At 47.8% G+C, this 18,669-nt stretch overlaps 1 protein-coding gene across 2 annotated transcripts in view; it reads left to right on the top strand.

Moving 5' to 3' along the window:
• Nucleotides 1-6,027: 6,027 nt before the first annotated feature.
• The window catches only part of LGMN (legumain), a 33,089-nt gene continuing 20,447 nt past the window's right edge, over nucleotides 6,028-18,669 (top strand). The window contains exons 1-2 of one of the 2 annotated variants that reach the window (XM_027571388.2): nucleotides 6,028-6,158; nucleotides 14,907-15,073. In XM_027571388.2, coding sequence (XP_027427189.1) covers nucleotides 14,936-15,073 — 138 coding nt within the window. In that variant the 5' untranslated portion in view covers nucleotides 6,028-6,158; nucleotides 14,907-14,935. The remainder of the gene's footprint in view (nucleotides 6,159-14,906; nucleotides 15,074-18,669) is intronic. The other variant, XM_027571389.2, reaches the window with a different exon arrangement.

An 18,669-nucleotide genomic window follows, 5' to 3' on the forward strand; every position in this document is an offset into this window, starting at 1 on the left:
GTCAGTCTCTGGGGGGGCAGAGACTGCATGCTTTTTAAATATTTAAATTTTTTATTTGACAGAGAGAGAGACAGCAAGAGAAGGAACACAAGCAGGGGGCAGTGAGAGAGGGAGAAGCAGGCTTCCTGAAGAGCAGGGAGCCCGACGTGGGGCTCGATCCCAGAACCCCGGGATCATGACCTGAACCAAAGGCAGACGCTTAACGACTGAGCCACCCAGGCGCCCATATACATACATGCTTTTATGCACTTTTCTGTGCACTTGTTATATTTCACAATACAAATAAGAAAATAAATAAGTTTGGGAATTCAGTGGGAAGAGTGTTTCAGGCAGAGGGAAGAGCCAATGAAGAGTTTGTGGTAGGGATGAGATTGCCATGTTTGGTGTCACCAGGAAGCCAATGTGGCTGGCGAGGAGTGAGCAAGTGGGCAGGTGGTGGAAGATGAGGTCAGAGACGGAGCTGGGGAGTCAGGTCACGGAGGGCTTCATAGGCCATGGTAAGGTGTGGTTAGGATAGAAAGGTGCTCTAAAAGTGTTAAGATTTAAAAGTGTCATTGGTCTGGCTGCTGTGTAGAGGACACGTTGCAAGATGGTTGTAAGACTAAACTAGAAATGCAATGGGGATGAATAAAGATGAAAATGAACAATTATTGAGCAGCTACTATGATGTACCTTCATCTTCATCAGCAATGGATCTTAACCACCAGCCGGAGAAAACTCCTTTTGAAGGGCTCCTATGATTAGAGTAGGCTCAGCTGCCCAGATGATCTCTCTTTTGCCCTGTAATGTTACAGGATTTCCTTCTTCTTCAGTGCCCAGGGTTCCTGGTCATGCCACTTGAAGAATGAAGAAGTAGACAAGATGAAGAGTGGTGGACAGCAAATTTTCCTGAGCCATAGTAAAGTGATAGTACAAAGCTCCCAAAGAGGGAGGACAGCCTGGGGGGTTGCCCCCGTAGTTTCTAAGTCTAGAGGTTTTTATGGGCTCATTGGCAATGCTGTTTTAATCTGATTAACCCTCCCTATGCCTGTCATCCAGTCAGGTTTTTGTCATCTATCACTTGGCAAAGGGTGGAAGGCTCCTTTCAGGGTGGTGTAAAATTCTTTTAAGGGTGGTTTCCTCTTAGGGCGGGGCCCTTGTCCCTGCCCACCTTTCTTCCAACTATCCTTCATCGGTAACATAATCATAGGAGTGATATGTAATCTGTTAAAAAAGCAAAAATTCAACTGGGTAAATTTAAAGATTGAATTGGCTTTATTCAATGATTCATGAATTAGGCAGCATCCTGCTAGCAAGTAGAAAGGGGATCAGAAGGAGCTGTATAAAATGGAAGACCGGGTGGCTCAGTCAGTTAAGCATCTGCCCTCGGCTCAGGTCATGATCTCAGGGTCCTGGGCTCCAGCCCCACCTGGGGTTCCCTGCTCAGCAGGCAGTCTGCCCCTCCCTCTCCTTCTGCCCCCGCCTTCTGCCTCCCCTTCCCCCGCTCCTTTCCCCTCCCCCTGCTCTTGTACACGCACGGCGTGAGCTCTCTCTCTCTCTCTCTCAAATAAATAAATAAAATCTTTTAAAAAATGGAAGACTTACAGGCAGAGATGGGTGGGACATGGAAGTTATTAGCAAAAGAAAAGAAAGGGCTGTTTCAGGCAAGATTACTTTTCTTGGAGGGCTGGAGTGTGGGTGGGAGGAAGCGCAGGGGTCTATCATGCAGATTACCTTCTTGTTAAGTGTCAATCAGGAAATTCCAGACTGGTTTATAATTCTATTCCTGGGAGAGGCTGAAGCTGCAATCAGGTTACGTAGGAAGTCTTGGTTTTCTACGTGGGGCTTAGCATAAGTGACTCTATTTGGGGCCTGCTGTACCACTTTAATATATCCCATTCAGGTTTCACCCATCCTGCAGGAGGAGATTATACATGCGTGAGGGGTCTTGGGGGGCCATTCTAAGAATACTGCCTACCTGTTAATAAATAAATGCTTAGTGGTTGCTTGGAAATCCTTCAAAAACAACCAGGAAGAGATGGTGCCCCTCCTCTCCCCCTCCCCTGAGTTTAGGACCACAGCAATCTTTATCGTGCCATCTCGTGCCAGGATGTCATCTCTCAGGAGCTGCGTGACTGGAAGAGGAAGGATGTGCCAGGAAGAGGGACTCGCATAGGGCCAAGACGAGAAGGCCACGAGGGCCGGAGTGGAGTGAGTCTTGTGACAGGAAGTGAGGTCATGGGAATAAGCTGGAGTCAGCGGATGTTAGCCTGGTAGGATTTTATTCAAGGAAGGAGGGAATGGTTTTTAGGATGATGAAAAGTTTTAGAAGTAGATTCGTTGCACAATAATGTGAACATAATTAATGCTACTAAACTGTACGTGTAAACCTGGTTTAAGTGGCACAATCTGGGGGCCTGTCCTGGACACCTTTCATTTTCAAAGCTGGTCTCCGTGTGTGTTTGAGTCTGACTGACTTCTGGCTGAACGTTCCTCTCTTTACATTCCCTGCCCACAAATACAACCTACCCCAAACTTTCAATGCGCTCGCCTATAGCTTGCAACAGTCGCTTGTCTCAAATTGCAATTCCTCTGCTCTTCCCAAATAAACTCCTCCTTTTTGAGCTTGCCTCGGTTTACCCCTTTATTTAGATCAACAATATTACATATTTCAGTTGAAATATTTTCTTTTTTTTTAAGTTTTATTTATTTATTTCACAGAGAGAGAGAGAGCAAGAGCAGGAACACAAGCAGGGGGAGTGGGAGAGGGAGAAGCAGGCTTCCCGCCGAGCAGGGAGCCTGATGTGGGGCTCGATCCCAGGACCCTGGGATCACGACCTGAGCTGAAGGCAGACGCTTAACAGCTGAGCCACCCAGGTGCCCTTCAGTTGAAATATTTTCATACAAAAGGTCAGTCTGTGGTGGGGACAGTTGACTGTAGGGATCCTCAGGGCTCGAGTTAGTGCCTAGCACTTCTCATGCACTCAAGAAATAGCTGACACCTGACGAGAATCTGTTCTGAGTTCGTTCATTATGGATCAATTCGTTTGAACTTTACAACAACCCTATGAAACACAGATAAGTGAAGAGATTGTCCAGGACCCCACAGCCAGGAAGTGTCAGAGATGGAGTCGAAATCCAGGATGTCTGGAGAGCGTCCATGCCTTTGACCATCATTATCAAACAGAATGAATGAATGATTGAATGAATGTTGAGTCCTGAGAACCAGTGGTTGTCACTATGGTGGAAGGGGCGGGGTGTGCATGCAGATTTTGCCCCTCCTTCCCCCAGGAGGCTTTTGGCAATGTCTGGGGACATTTTTGGTTGTCAGAACTTGAGGGAAGGGTGCTCCTGGCATCTGGTGGGTAGCTGCCCAGGGATGCTGATGCTGCTAGACATCCTACGAGGTACAGGACAGCCCCCCAACCTCCCTCACGCAACAAAGAACTACCCGGCCTCCAAGTGTTGCTTGGAGGTGCAGAAACCTGCTCTAAACTTAACCAATTTCTTTTCCTACTCTCTCCAGCGCTTATTGCTTTATAATCTGAACCTCTCACTTAGTCTCTCGCTATTAGATAGACGAAGACTGAATCTGAAATGGCTCCTCAGTGCTCTTATCTCTGGTGGCTGAGTTATCTGCCACAGTCTTGTGGTATCACACATTTTTATCTGGCTTGAGCCTCACTAACCTCTGAGCCCCATACTGTGACTTTCCTGGTGAGAATGTCACTAGGGACATTTGGGGGGGGGGGTGTCCTCATGCCTGTATGTTTACAGGGAGCCTGCCACCCTCCTGCCACCCTGGGGTTTTTTCTGGTGCCTTGGCTCCTGGCCCTCCCACTGGTGCTGCCCTTCCCACACCATGCCGCCAATCCCACTCCGTGTGTAGTCTCAGAGCACAGGCAGTGCCCAAGGTCAGAGATTCCTATCTTCCTTTTCTCATCATGCTCTTAGCCCAGCAGGTAGATGCTATTCATGCGGCACTTACTAGATGCTAAGCACTGTGTTTCCTTCAATTTACCGAGAGAAGTAGGTGTTGTTCTATTTTATAGTTGAGGAAACCCAGGCACTGAGAAATTAAGTAACTTGCTCAGGTCCCACAGCTTGTATGTGCTGGAGCTGGGATCGGAATCCAGGTAGCCTGATGGCAGAACCCACCATGTGCACCCACTTCTCCCTCCAGGCCCCTCTCATCTCAGCCTCCTCCTTGTGGCTGGCCTAGGCTAGCCACCTTGCAGTCTCTTCTAAGGCTCTCCTGACCATTACCATGGGAACTCCCTGCCAACTCCCAGCCACCCACTGGTCCTCAATTTTCAGCCCCCTTCTCTCGTCCCATACTCTCGGCTCTCAGCTCATGGTGCTGCTGAGGGAGGCTGAGGGGGCTGTCCCTGGACCTCATTTGCCTAAAAATGCCTGGCATCAGGCCACCACTTCTGCTCCATTTCACCTGTGAAAACCTAACCAAAGGCCACCATTTATTCTGGGTGAATTGAGGGAGTGGTTAAGGACACCCTGTTCCTCTCTTACTAGACAGTGAATTCTCAAGGGGAAAGAACAGACTCCCATTTCTCTCGGGGCACCTGGGTGGCTTTGTCGGTTAAGTGTCCGACTCTTGATTTCAGCTCAGGTCATGATCTCAGGGTTGTGAGACTGAGCCCCATTTGGGGCTCTGCACTGAGCGTGGAGCCTGCTTGAGATTTTCTCTCTCCCTCTGCCCCTCCAACACTGTCCCCCCATGCTCTCTCTCTTCTCTCTCTCTCTTAAAAAAAAAAAAAAGAATCCAATTTCTCTCAATAATAAGCTGCACTTGGCACATAAGGGACATCCACTAAATGTGTTCTTGAATAAATGGTTGAATGAACTCCTACCACTCCCCACTGAGGAAGACTGTGAAAGTGTACTGGTCATGAGACTTCGCCTTGGACTTGGACAGACACGGGTCTGAAGAAGACTACGGTCACTTCCCAGCTAAGAGTGTGGAGAACTTAACTCAGGGTTGGCAACCTTTTTCTGTAAATGGTCAGACAGTGAATATTTTCGATTTTGTGGGCCAAAATCTTGTCTCTTGTATAAGTACTCAACTCTACCTTGTTGGTAAAAACAGCCAGAGATAATACCAAAACCCGTGGGCATGGCTGCATTCCCACAGACTTTATTTACAAAAATAGGGAGCAGGCTCTGGGCAGTATGCTCTCGCTTGACTTACTGTAAAAAAAAAAAAAAAAAAGATTATAAAAGATCAAGTGAGACAACCTGTGAATGCAGCCCTTACATCTTACACTTGATGTGCTTGGGTAGGACTGCGATCAATGGCACTCAGTTCAATTTACTGTGCTCTACCACACGGCACAGGTACGTATAAAGTTTCCCCATTTCCCTGTGAGATAATAATACCAAAAACACTTGAAAAATAGCATTGCCTAGGGATGAAGAGGACAAGATTCTGAGCTAGACAGACTGCCTGGGTGTGGGTTCTGGCCCCGCCACTTCAGAGCTAATGCGGTCTTCAGAAGATTAATTTACTTTCCACGGCTGACCCTCCCTCAGTCGTCCTAACTGTAAAGCAGGGACCACAATAAGAGTGCCTATTTCTCATAAGGTTGTCTCGAGGATTAAATGGACCTGCACATTCGATCACCGGGGGACCCTTAAAGATTCCGAGACCCAGAACACGTGCAGACCAAGGAACTCAACCGACGTCTGGGCCGACACTGGGGCATCAGGATTTTTGTTTCCCTAGATGATCCCAAAGTGCGACAAGTTCGGAAACCCAGTGGGTTAAAGTGCCCCGCGCGCTAGTTTTGATCCTTCGGTGGACACTTCTGGAACTGCTGCGTTTCCAGGCAAGCCCCACGTAGCCCCGGCCCCCTTCACCGCTCAAGGTTCTCCCAGGACCCGCGGGCTGTGGGCCCAGAAGCCGCGGCTCGTGCATGCTGGGACTTGTAGGACCTCTGGCTCGCCGGCCCCGCCTCGCTCCTTCTCCCATTGGCTTCTGCAGACGCCCGCCCCGAAGTTCCACCAATCAACGCGGCGCCCTAGGCCATTAAAGCCCGGATCCGGGTGAGGCTCCGCAATCACTGCAGGGCGGGCGTCCCGAGGTGTCGCGTTTGAGGCTGCGCGGCGCGAGGAGTTCCCACGGTCCTGCCGCCCCGCGCCACCGCCGCGGTCTTCTGCCACAGGTAACCGCGAGCCCCAGCCGGGGATCCGGGCCAGGCCCCACGTCCCGGCCCAGGGCTGCCTGTGCGCCGCGGCTCTGGGCCTCACCGGCGGGATTTTCAGCTCCCGCGGCCCTGAGTAATCCGCTTCTCACCCTGCGGAAGAGCATTTCGGGAAACGGTGAATCCCAAGGGAAATGCTGCGACCTCTCAGCCCGCCCTCCCGAGGGGTGGTCGTGGGCTGCTGGCGGCTCTCTTCTATTGGCGCGAACTCGGGCTGGAAGCCCAGGCGCTTCCTCCAAGCTCCGGGGGAAACGGGGGCGGGGAGAGGGAATTGGCTAAGGTCCCACCGCCGGGGGCGTGCGGGACAGGGTCCGGCGCTTGGTTCCAACCTTCACAGCCTAGGAGCAGTTTAGGCTCTAGGTGCTTGTAACGTGGAGGATTGCACCCATTTCCACCCAGTTCTCCGTAGCCAAGGGGAAAAGCAGGTGACTACAACAGCCGAAATACCCAAACGTGTAAAAACATCCCTTCTGAGAAGTTAGGGATGCTCTAGTTCTCAGAGGCTTGAGCTGGTGGGACTCATAGGGTGATTCACTTCAAGCGTGAAAGTGAAATTTGATTAGGTCCCCTGCCCCTAAACTATTAGAGGGGAGGTTATATGTACATGGGAATTGTAGAATGCCAAGAATTGTAGAATCTGGGGCCTGGAAGAAGGAACTTTTTATCATGGGCTTCGTTTTATAGATGAAAATAAATGCCCAGAGTTTGAGATTTGCCCTGTGGTAGGTAGAGAGTGGAGGAGCTCAGCTTTTTTACTGTAGGGTTCCATTCGTTAGCAAACGTTCATTGAGCCTTACTCATTGAGCTGGGTTTTTTTTGTAAAGGGGAGAGGCAGTCAATAGAGAATCATTTCAGTTACAGGTTTGCACAGGGGCAGCATCTAACCCTGTTGGAAGCATCTAATCCTTATTTGTGGGAAGAGGTAGAACTTTGCAGAGAAGCGCCTCAATGGAGTTTGAGGGATCGGAGGAGCTAGTGTGATGAAGGAAGAATGTTTCACCTGGAAAACAGCATGGTGAAGGCATGGAAAGAGCCGCGATGTTGGACCCCGGTCTTGGAGCCTGGTTGGAACAAGGGATTTCATGTGGGTGGTGAATTTCATGAGCTCTGTTTCATAAGAATAGAGTGGTACATCTTGCAGGGCCTTCTGTGCTGCTGTGAGAGATTTAGATTTTGTCCTCCCTTTGCGTTCAATATGCTGCCTACAAGATCAAATCCCAAAGACACTTGATGTCCTTAAAGATTAAGGGTACCATTGGGGGCAACTGGGTGGCTCAGTCGATTAAGCTTCTGCCTTTGGCTCAGGTCATGATCCCAGGGTCCTGGGATCCAGCCCCACATCAGGCTCCCTGCTCAGCGGGGAGCCTGCTTCTCCCTCTCCCTCTGCCTGCCGCTCCCCCTGCTTGAGCTCTCTCTCTGTCAAATAAAATCTTTTAAAACAATGAGTGTGTATATCTTAAGATCAAGTGGTTCCACTTCTAGAAAGTAGCCTAGAGAAACAGAGACATTTGTTTGCAAGGAGAGGAGTATTAGGGTGTTTACTGCAACGTTATTTATAATGAGAAATTTTTTTTTATTTTTTTTTAAAGATTTTATTTATTTATTCATGAGAGACAGAGAGAGAGAGAGAGAGGCAGAGGGAGAAGCAGGCTCCCAAGGAGCAGGGAGCCCGATGCGGGACTCGATCCCAGGACCCTGGGATCATGACCTGAGCCGAAGGCAGACGCTTAACCATCTGAGCCACCCAGGCGCCCTATAATGATAAATTTTTGAAACCGCCTAAATGTCCCTTAGAAGGGAATGTTTACAAAGTGGACATATATGTTTTAAAAGTATAATAAAGTGAATGAAAAGAAATGCTAACTTATGCAGCTCTTTCTGCCCATGGGTCCTGTCCCCATGCTTTAATAAAATCACCTTTTTGCACAAAAAAAAGAAGAAAGAAAGAAAAAGAAATGTTAACTTATGATCATGGTTATCTTCTGGTGGTGGGGAGAATGGGATGGGGCATGGGAAGGAATTTCCTCTAATATTGTATTTGTTTTATGGGGAGAGAGTTCTCAGATTTGCAAAATATTAACAGTTCATGGGCTTGAGGAGAGGTAACAGGTGTTTTACATTGTACTTAGTACATTTCTATAATGTTTACCTTTCAATTTCTTGACTATAACTTATAACAAAATTTAGCTTAATTCACATCTAGCTAGAAAAGTCATTCAGTCATTGTGGGAAAATATTACAAACTACATTGAAACCAGATTTCAAAAATAGTAATTGTGGTAAAAGGGATTCAAGTGTCAGATAACTGTGAAAATAAAAATGTGGAAAAACTGTTTACCACTGGGCAAATTTTACTTTGCTAGATTCCAAAATTCTTCTAACCATTAGGAGATTTTAAAAGTGTTTATTGATTGTGTCTATTTGGAAATATGATTTAGTTACTTATGCTTTTTGTAATGTTAAAAAACAATTGTAAAAAGATTTATTTATTTATTTGAGAAAGAGTGAGGGGGAGGGGCAGAGGAGAGACTCTTCAAGCAGACTCCCCCTGAGTGTGGAGCCCAACCCCCCCCCCCCCCGGGGGGCTTAATCCCATGATCCATGAGATCATGACTTGAGTTGAAACTAAGAGTCAGTGCTTAATTGAGCCACCCAGGCACCCCAAAAGATAATTTTTAAAAAAGGTAAAGTCATCACTCGATACAGGTATAAAAGTGAGCAAGTACTAAAGATTACATTTAACTTATAATGAGGAAATGTAGTGTGATGGTTGCAGCCAGATCAAAGGAGACTCCAGGGTCAGAAATAATGAAATGAATGGGCAAATGGCAGGCAAAACTGGCGTCTTTCTACAACCGGAAATCAACCCAGCCTCCACTTTATGGAATTCATTTGTATGTCTTTAGGTAAGAATTGTTTGCATTGCGGTTACCCAGTTTACAGAGATGTAAAGAAAAAAATTGCATAGAGTCAGAATTAGGTAACCTTAAAGGCCATGCTCTAATCTAGAATCCAGTTTGCCCCTGAATCAGAAATTTTCCCTGTAGGAAAAATATTGATTAACCTTAATAAAGTAGTTTTCATTTGAGATAAGAGCTAGTTGGATTTTGTTTTATTTATTTTGTTTTTCCTTTTTTTTTAATTTTTAAAATTTATTTTTGTGAGAAAGAGAGTGCGCATGGGCAGGGGGTAGAGAGAGAAGCAGACTCCCCACTGAGCAGGGACCTGGACGTGGGATTCCATCCCAGGACCCTGGGATCATGACCTGAGCCGAAGGCAAACACTTAACTGACTGAACCACCCAGGTGCCCCTGGATTTTGTGTTAATCTCACTTGTAAAACAGGAAGTTAAAAGGTTTGAGAACTGAATCTGCCCTTAATAATTCAGTTCTACCATCTCATTGCACAGACAATTAAGGCCCAGAGAGGGAAGGGTCTCCCCTGACTTAGTAGCTGTGTGTCCTGTGTTAGAGAAATTGCACTAAACACTAAACACTTGTTAAAAACAGCAAGCAAGACAGGTTTTATTCCAGCAATTACATTAGGGACAGATACTTCAGTGTAGATCTGAGTTCAACTCCAAATACAGCAAGGATAGTTGGGATTTATGGGCAGGCTGAGAGGGTCAGTGGATGGAAAATTACAAGGGACCTTGATTAGGTATCAAAGGTGGGCTATTCTCGTGGGATTCTTGGTAAACTGAACTTAGCAGGCCAAGACCTACTTGAGATGGGGGCTCAGAGGAGCTTGACTCAGTTCGGTCAAGGAGGGGTCCTTCTCATCTCTCCTTGGCTCTCTTGCATGTGGTCAGTCAGGGTCCACTCACGTTGATCTTATTGTAAGCCCCTGGAGAGTAAGGAGCAGGATCAAAGACCTTCAGGTTTGGAAGGCTGTCTTCAGATGTCATTGTCTAGTTAGCTGCTTTGCTCGGCTTTGATGATTCCCTGTTTCCAACCCAGAGCCAGTAGCAAATCAGGACTGGCAGTGAGAGTTCACACCTGAGGGTAGTTAAAATATAGGCTTTGGTGTCAGACCTTGGTTTGAACTTGACTTTGATAGTCCTGTGATTGGGGCCTCATTACTTGTATTGCTGGTGACAGTTTATCTAGAATGGGCATTCTGTCCCAAACCTCTCAAATGAATTGAACCTCACTTGCTAGCATACTTCTTTAAGTCAAATGGAGTCCTTTAATGGAATTACTGACCTTGTGTAGCCCTGTAGCCTGAGAGGGATGCAGGACCAATGGCAACAGCGGAGGACTTGTCATTGGAGGCTGGCAAAATTCATTCGTAAAGGGTTGGCCGTTGATCTTGGCTTGTGTGGTTCAGGTTTTCCTTTGAAGGGCTCTTCAAAGAGGAGAACTCTTTATACAGATTGCCCACAAGTGCCTTAAAACAGTAGGATGGCAAAGAGCCTGGTTGGAGGGTGGGTGGTGACCTGCTGGAGGAAGGGTTTGGGCCCTGAGTGGGGCATGTTGTGTGCCCACTTTTGGTTACCCGGTCTCGCAGACCTTCACATGAACAACTCTTTTTGTGACAAGCGAGGGGGTGTAGTAGAAAAAGCAGTCTCTGGAGCAGATCTGTGTGTCAGCCCCAGCAGTTACCAGCACGTTTCTCTCTGCCCAGCCTCTTTTTTCTCAGCTCCGTGAACAGAGCGATGAGGCTGGCTTACAGGCTTCTGTGAGGATTGTGTGAAGCGTACATTGCATGGCTTATTGCAGAAGCCCACTCTGCCGCCCCGTGCAGCATATCAACACGTGTCGTTGTGGGGGACACCTTTTCTCCCCTGGTTAGGGTCACACCTGTCTGTCATTTTCTCCCCACAAATGGTTAGCAGACTCTGCATACATTCTTTACAGCCCCCTTGGAGATCTTTCCACTCTCGGCCCATCGAGATCCACCTTGCTCTTCCTAAAGGCTCCACAGGGTCCCATCATAAGGGTGTACCATGACTGATTTAGCTAGACAGCCCTCTGTCCAGATGACCATGTATATTGCTTCCAGCATTTTGCTGTTAGAAGTGGGTAGACTTCCTTGCCTCCTTCAAGTCTTTCCATTTTGAAAAATGATGCCTCCCACTCCTCCTGCATTATATTTTTCCTTAACACTCATCCCCTCTGACAATGTGTGGATTTAAATTGTGTGTCTCTTCCCGCTGGAATGTCAGCTCAGTGAAGGGTTCTGTCATTTGGTTCCCTGTTCGGTGCCTGGGAGCACCTAGTGGGTGCTCAGGCTGTGTGTGTTGGATGTTGGATGGATGGGTGGGGAGACTGCAGAAGCAGCCATCCTGAAGAGCTAGCTCAGCAGGAATCACTTACTTTGTCTTCCTGAACTTTTCTCTTTGATAGAACAAGAATCATAGTATGTTATGTTGCAAGATTGTGATTTTGTTTTGAGGCTTTGACTTTGCCAAGAATACTGCTGATCAGGAAATGGCTGGGTGAGGCTGCTTGCTTTAAGACATGTTCTTGCTGAGGGTAGTGGAGAGATTGTATTACTTTCACATCTCATCTTCACCCCAAGCCCCACTATGTTTCCCCAAATGGTATGAACATATGTGTTTTTTAAATTTCATTTATTTTGAGTGGGCTTCACACCCAGCGTGGAGCCCAACACGGGGCTCGAACTCACGAGATCAAGACCTGAACTGAGATCAGGAGTTGGATGCTTAACTGAGTCCCCCAGGCACCCCTTAACATACGTGTTTTTTAAGTGACATTTTCCAATCAGTGTCATACTGTGAGGCTTTTTGCTTGCCATTCTGTTCAAGGAACCGTACTCTGTGTTTATAAGAAACAAAAAAGGTGATAGACAGGAACCATTGCCAAACGTTAACTGTGAAAGTATCATTTGTGTTTTAATAGGCACATTTCCTCACTGAGGGGTAGCATGCTAGCATATTAGTAGAAGAATGACAGATGAATTTGAATTTGTAAAAATAACCTGGCGGTGCTTTTTCAGTACCTGCTGTGGTGTTTGCCAATTTAGGCAGTTAGGCTGGTGGTGTCCTTTCCGTGGTTCACGGTCAGGCCAGCTTTGTGATTCTGGTGTTTTATGTATTCTTTTTGTCCCTAAGTAGGAAGGGGTAAAGTCACATGGCAGGGCCTCCCCAGGAAGGAGCCTCTTCATGATTCAGTCACATGAACCAAACTCAGAGACTGGTGTGTAAACCAGGGAGCCCGTATAATGATTGCTGCTGGAAGATAAGAGCCAGCCAGGCTGTATACTGGTCACGTGGGCTGAGGGCGTAGTCTCACGCCCTAGGGCGGGCCAAAGAGACCCACCTGTCCTGACTTTATTGGAACAACTCCCCACCCACTGGTATACTTATGGTCTCTGGCTGCTTTCACAGTACAGGGGCAGAGCCGAACAGTCATAAGGGAGGTGGTGTGATCTGCAGGGTAAACTATTTACTGTCCAGCCCTTTAGAGAAGAAGTGTGCCAACTGCTGCCCCAGGGGAAGACTTCCCAGGGAGGTTCAAGTGCAGTCAGGAGGCCGCCGGGTGAGCTCAGAATCAAAGAGCTGCTGCGTGGGGCGGGGGGGGGGGGGGGGGGGGGTCCCCTCTGTAGTCACTGTCGCCCTTGCTGTTACCTCCCAGCCCTACGGTGAGCCCCGGTCATGTCAAGAGGACTTGGGAGAGCGTCCTCAGGTGCATGTTAACACGTTAAGGCCAGCTGGTTCTGGCACCGGGGTGGCCTGGGCAGTCCACTGCCTTCATCTGTTCCCTGACCTCATCCGTCCTGTACTGTACTAAAAAACAAAACACAACAAACAAAAAGCATGGCCATTTCAGAATAAGCTTAAGAATAAACCTAGGGTACCTTATTGTAGTTACCCGTTCATCCATGGGCAGTTTTGCAGTGACGCCAAAGAAATGTGGATATACATTATACAGTAAGAATTGAGTTCCTGGATGGGGCACCTGGCCGGCTCAGTCAGTGGAGCATGTGACTCTTGATCTCAGGGTCATGAGTTCAAGCCCCACATTGGGCGTGGAGCCTACTTAAAATAAAAATAAAAAAAAAAAATTTCCTAAAGGGGGTATCGGAGGCAGGTGGTGGGTAAGGAGTAGTGTTGGCCCGTGGGGCTTAAGACCAGAGGTGAACAAGAGCCCACCAAGGTTAATGGAGAGCCCTGCTACATCAAAGTTGAGTCCTGGGCATTGCCTGTAGCCTGTTGGAAATGCAGAGTCTCAGGCCCAGCCCAGGCCTACTGGATCAGAATTGCATCCCCAGAGGATGGAAGTCACAGTCGGTTTGGAGAAGCACTAACCTAAGGCGCTTTTAGGTTTTTAAACTTTTATCAGATTCAGGGCTTTCTGTTCCCTCGCCTTTGGGGGGAAACCCACTGCTCAGTCCATTTTGAGTTTGAGCACAGTGTTAGGCACAGGATGCTAAGGATGGTTTCTTAAGCTTACAGGAGTTTCATCCCTTAGCTGGCTGCGTGCCCCCTGAGGACAGAGGATTTGTCCTGTCCCTACTGCGTTCAGAGCATCCAGTGTGTTTTCCGGCAGGAGCCTCTGGCTGGCTGTGTGAATGAATAAGCCAGTGAGTGAGTGAGCACTGTTTGACAAATGACAGAAGAGTCTGAGGTCAGCCTCGTGGACTTTGTTCTGCTGAGTCCCTACATCTCAGAGACTGTTTTTCCTCTTAATGTGACAGGCCTAGCGTCTGTCACAAGAAGGCTGTTTTTTTTAGAATAACGTATTCAGGTTGCGGGGCAGGGTCTGATGTGAACGATGCAAGGAGGCCAGGGCGGGGCCTGAGTACTACTGCCTTTGTGCTTTAAAACTTGGGACGTTTAGGCAGTGGAGTATACAATTGGGCATGTGCTTCATCAGGAATGAAGTCTCAGTGTAGGACCATGCAGCAGAAAGACCGAGCCGGGAACTGAGAAGACATGGGTTTTGGTCTCTGGCCAGAGCTGGCTAACCATGGGTATTGGACAAGTTAGCTTCTCTTGCTTTAACCTCCCCTTCCTGTAAAACAAGGACTAAAACTTGTGCTCTGCCTGCTGTATTAACTACGTGTAAATGGGTTATAAATGTACAAAGACATTAACTTGGGCTGCCACTCTTTGCCTATAGCTTATCCAGATAACTCGCTTACAACTTAGGAATCGCCCCTCAGTATTTATATTGGACACACATTGAATTTTTATACACTTTATTGCATAAGTAATAGCTGTTAATGGTAGTAAAAAGAAATAGGAAGAAAATCATCCTGAATTCCACCTACCACCAGTCAGTAACTACTGTTAAATTTTTATGTCTGCCTTCCACATTTTGTACGCACACATTACATGTATGTTCTTTTCTTGCAAACATTTCATACAATGTGGTAGACATTTTTCCAATACGGTGAATTTTGTTGGTGAGTTTTATCTGCTGTATTCCAAGTTGTGACCAAAACTTGTTAAAACCTTTTAAGGTTGCCCAAAGAGTGTTCCCACTATTCTTTGGTTTATACCCTTAACTTCAACCTGTAGTGAGAGAGAGCTGGGTCGATTCTTCTCCCCCTAGGGAAAGGGGCTGCAGAGCCAAAGGTAAAATTCTGCTCTGTCATCATTTTTATCCTTAGGCTGTTCCATCTGATAACTAAATGGTCTTATCGTTTTGACCCATGGGCTGTGATATAATCTTAGGGGCCTACAGTATTCTTCTGTTTTTGTCATTCCTTTTTTGCTTGACTCTGCTTTTTTCTTCCCAGATTTCTGCCACTGAACTCGGAGGCACAGAATGATTTGGGAAGTAGCCGTGTTGCTCAGCGTGGTCCTGGGCATCGGTGCTGTTCCTGTAGATGATCCCGAGGATGGGGGCAAGCACTGGGTGGTGATTGTCGCGGGTTCAAACGGCTGGTACAATTATAGGCACCAGGTAAGACAGTGGCTAATGGTTTTCTTTGTGACCCTGGTATTCTGTAAACAATCCAGGGCATTGTCTGTAGAACAGACTTTGTAAAAAGCCATTCACGCTCCTGAAGGCTGGCAAAAGTATGTGTGCGGGCAGGGATGTGGAGAAATGCGGGGATCATAAAATGGTACAGCCATTTTGAAAAACAGTTTGGCGGTTCCTCAAAATGGCCCTATGGAGTCACCTCAGTCTCACACAGGGTTTCTCACCCTTGGCGCTATTGACATTTGGGGCCAGGTATTCTTTGTTATGGGGCTGCCCTGTGTGAAGTAGGATGTTTGGCAGCATCCCTGACCTCCATGTACTAGATACCTGGAGCATCACCTGTCCACTGTAACAACCAGAAATGTCTCCAGCCTTTGTCAGATGTCCCCAGTTGAGACCTACTGGTCTAACGCCTTCATTTTGCAGGTAAGGAAACTGAGCCGTAAATACAGGAGGAGACTGGCCCCAGGCCACACAGCAAGCTCGGTGCAGACAGGCCTGAGGCCCAGGGCTCTGGTACAAGCATCACATGAGGCATCTTTGTTTCTGTTTCTTAAGGATTTATTATTTAGAGAGACAGCACGCACAGTGGGGAGGGGCAGAGGGAAAAGGAGAGGGAGAATCCCAAGCAGACTCCCTACTAAGTATTGAGCCCAGTGCAGGGCTCAGTCCCCCGACTCTGAGATCATGACCTGAGCCAAAATCAAGAGTCTTACCCTTAACAGACTGAGCTGCCCAGGCGCCCCCTAGCCACATTTTTTTTTTTTTAAAGTAAAAAGTATCAGATGAAATTAACTTAGCTGTGTCTTATTTATCCCAGTATAGGCAAGCTATCATCATTTCACTGTAATCAATACAGAGTTAATAATGAGATACTTTATGTCTTTGTTTTCACTGAATCATCAAGATCGGGGTCGCCTGGGTGGCTCAGTTGGTTAAGCGACTGCCTTCGGCTCAGGTCACGATCCTGGGGTCCTCCCAGGGTCCTGGGATCGAGTCCCGCATCGGGTTCCTTGCTCAGCAGGGAGTCTGCTTCTTCCTCTCCCTGCCACTCCCCCTGCTTGTGCTCTCTTTCTGTCAAATAAATAAATAAAATCTTAAAAAAAAAAAAAAATCAAGATCGGGCATGCATTTGCATTCATGATGCATTCAGTTTGGACTGGCCACACTTGAAGTGTGCAGTTGCCACGTGTGGCCGGAGGCTGCTGTATGGTACGGCGCAGGCCTGGAGTCCGCGCGCCTGGAGGCGTGACAGTGCTGCCTTGCGTGTTTCCCTCCTGGCTGGTGGTTTTCATACCTGTTTTAAGTAGGGGGTTGGTTTAGAAGAACTCGCTACCAGCTCTAAAATGTGATGATTGTTGAATGACCTATTTCATGAATGGTCTTGTACGTTAGCCGAACAAGAAATTTGGCTTAATTGAAAAGTTGTTGTCATGGCAAAACGGTCCCTTTACTGTTTAATACTTAACCACAGACCTGACCCGTTTACAGAGGAGCAACCTGAGTATATAGCTGATCATCTCTCGATTTTCTCCTCCCTCTGTAACCACGAGTTCAGAAGATAAGGCATTAAATACAGGTCACCGAGAGTGAACAGGCTGAGTCAGCAGCTGTGTTGGTTTGTACACAACCGACTTTAAAAGAATATTATTTATTGATTAAACATTATTAAATATAGGACTCCAGTTACCCTTTGCTCCCAGAAAACCTTTTTTTTTTTTCTTTTTTGAAGTTTTGCTAGTTTCCCTGGGTGAAATAATATCAAAATCGATTGAAGGGAAGCAAGGCAAAAGAAGTGGCCCTAGAGTGAAATACCCATCCTGGAATAAGAGTGAAATACTCATCCCAGCCTCCGTGTGGAGGAACTGCATGCGCTGAGTCATTGCTGACCTCAGCCCGTGGCACTGCTGACTGCTTCCATTCTCAGCTGCTGCCAGCCTTTGCTTTCTTGACTTTGGAGGCTAATCATTAAAAGAGCATCGGAAAGAATTTTCCTAGTAGAACCTATACAGACTTATAAACTTAGATTTTTATGGAGGTTTACCTTTTCCTTGGATTAACATCACTCATTATCACAAATTTCTTTTGTTTAGGGAGGACAGGTACACTGGGCACAATTAATTTATTTTAATTTATTATTTTTTTTTAATGTTTGGGCTTTTCAATTTGTTGTTTGTTGATTTAACATTCTATTTATTTGTGAGAGGGAGATGGATGGGCACAAACGGGGAGCAGCAGGCAGAGGGAGAAGCAGGCTCCCCACTGAGCAGGGAGCCTGACGTGGGACTCGATCCCAGGACCCTGGGATCACGGCCCGAGCTGAAGGCAGGTGTTTAACCGACTGAGCCACCCAGGTGTCCCCACCAGGCACGATTTAAATCGCTGCTGAGTACTTTGTTCTATGCTTGATGATGGTTATTTATTTGTTGATTTTTAAGATTGATTTATTTGAGACAGAGAGCGAGTGTGCACGTGTGCCTGCCCGCGTGCCTGAGTAGGGGGAGGGGCAGAGGGTGAGGAGAGAGAATCTCAAGCTGACTCCCAGCTGAGCGTGGAGCCTGCCACGGGGCTTGATCCCAGGACCCTGAGATCATGACCTGAGTGGAAAGCAGGAGTCAGACACTTAATTTACTGAGCCACCCAGGAGCCCCAGGATGGTTATTTAAATCATGTTTTGTCTTGATCAAATTGGGTTTCTCTGTTTTCCATCTTTGGCTGGGATTACTGGATGACCGCGAGGAGGGTTGGTCTGAGGTGCGGCTGGTGGACGCTTTGCATCCAGTGTCCTGGGGTGGGGGGGAGGTGGTGCGGGGCAAGGCCTTGGGAGGGCAGCTTTCTGCAGTGGCCAGGGCAGAGGAGAGAGGGAGAGGTCCCAAAGTGCAAGCAGCATCTGGGGACAGGCTTGTCCCCAGGCTGCCAGAGGAGGAACTGGGGTTGGAGGAGGGTTACTTTCAGAATTCTTTTTTTTTTTTTTTTTTAAGATTTTATTTATTTATTTGACAGAGACAAGGAGAGAGGGAACCCAAGCAGAGGGGATGGGAGAGGGAGAAGCAGGCTTCCTGCTGGGGGAGCAGGGAGCCTGATGCAGGGCTCGATCCCAGGACCCTGGGATCAGGACCTGAGCGGAAGGCAGACGCTTAACGACTGAGCCACCCAGGTGTCCCAGAGGGTTGCTTTCAGGACAGAGGTCTGAGCATGTGGTGGAGGAAGAGCTCAGGTGGAGCAGCAGGGGCGGCTGCTGAAGTAGATGGCTGGTGAAGTTCACTGTCACACGGGGTCTTTGGGGATGACAGGAATGGGGAGGAGCAGCACATGTGAGCCAGGGGTCACCGGGAGGCTGGGGGTTGGGAGGGTTTGAGGCAGTGGCTAGCAGTAGGGTTCCCAAGGAGAAGGTTGTTTGCCGTGTGTTGGCAGGGGTGGGAGCTGCAGGGTGCTGATGCCCCCCCCCCCCCCCCGGCCCGGTCTGGAGATAAAGGGGGCTGCCACCTCCTTCTGGAAGCTTTAAGAACATTGTCCTGGGGGCCCGGAGGCAGATAAGCGGGTTTCAGTTGAGGTGGAGAGGGAGAAGCCTAGAA

This window comes from Zalophus californianus, chromosome 6, assembly GCF_009762305.2.
Source record: "Zalophus californianus isolate mZalCal1 chromosome 6, mZalCal1.pri.v2, whole genome shotgun sequence".
NCBI classification, from domain to species: domain Eukaryota; kingdom Metazoa; phylum Chordata; class Mammalia; order Carnivora; family Otariidae; genus Zalophus; species Zalophus californianus.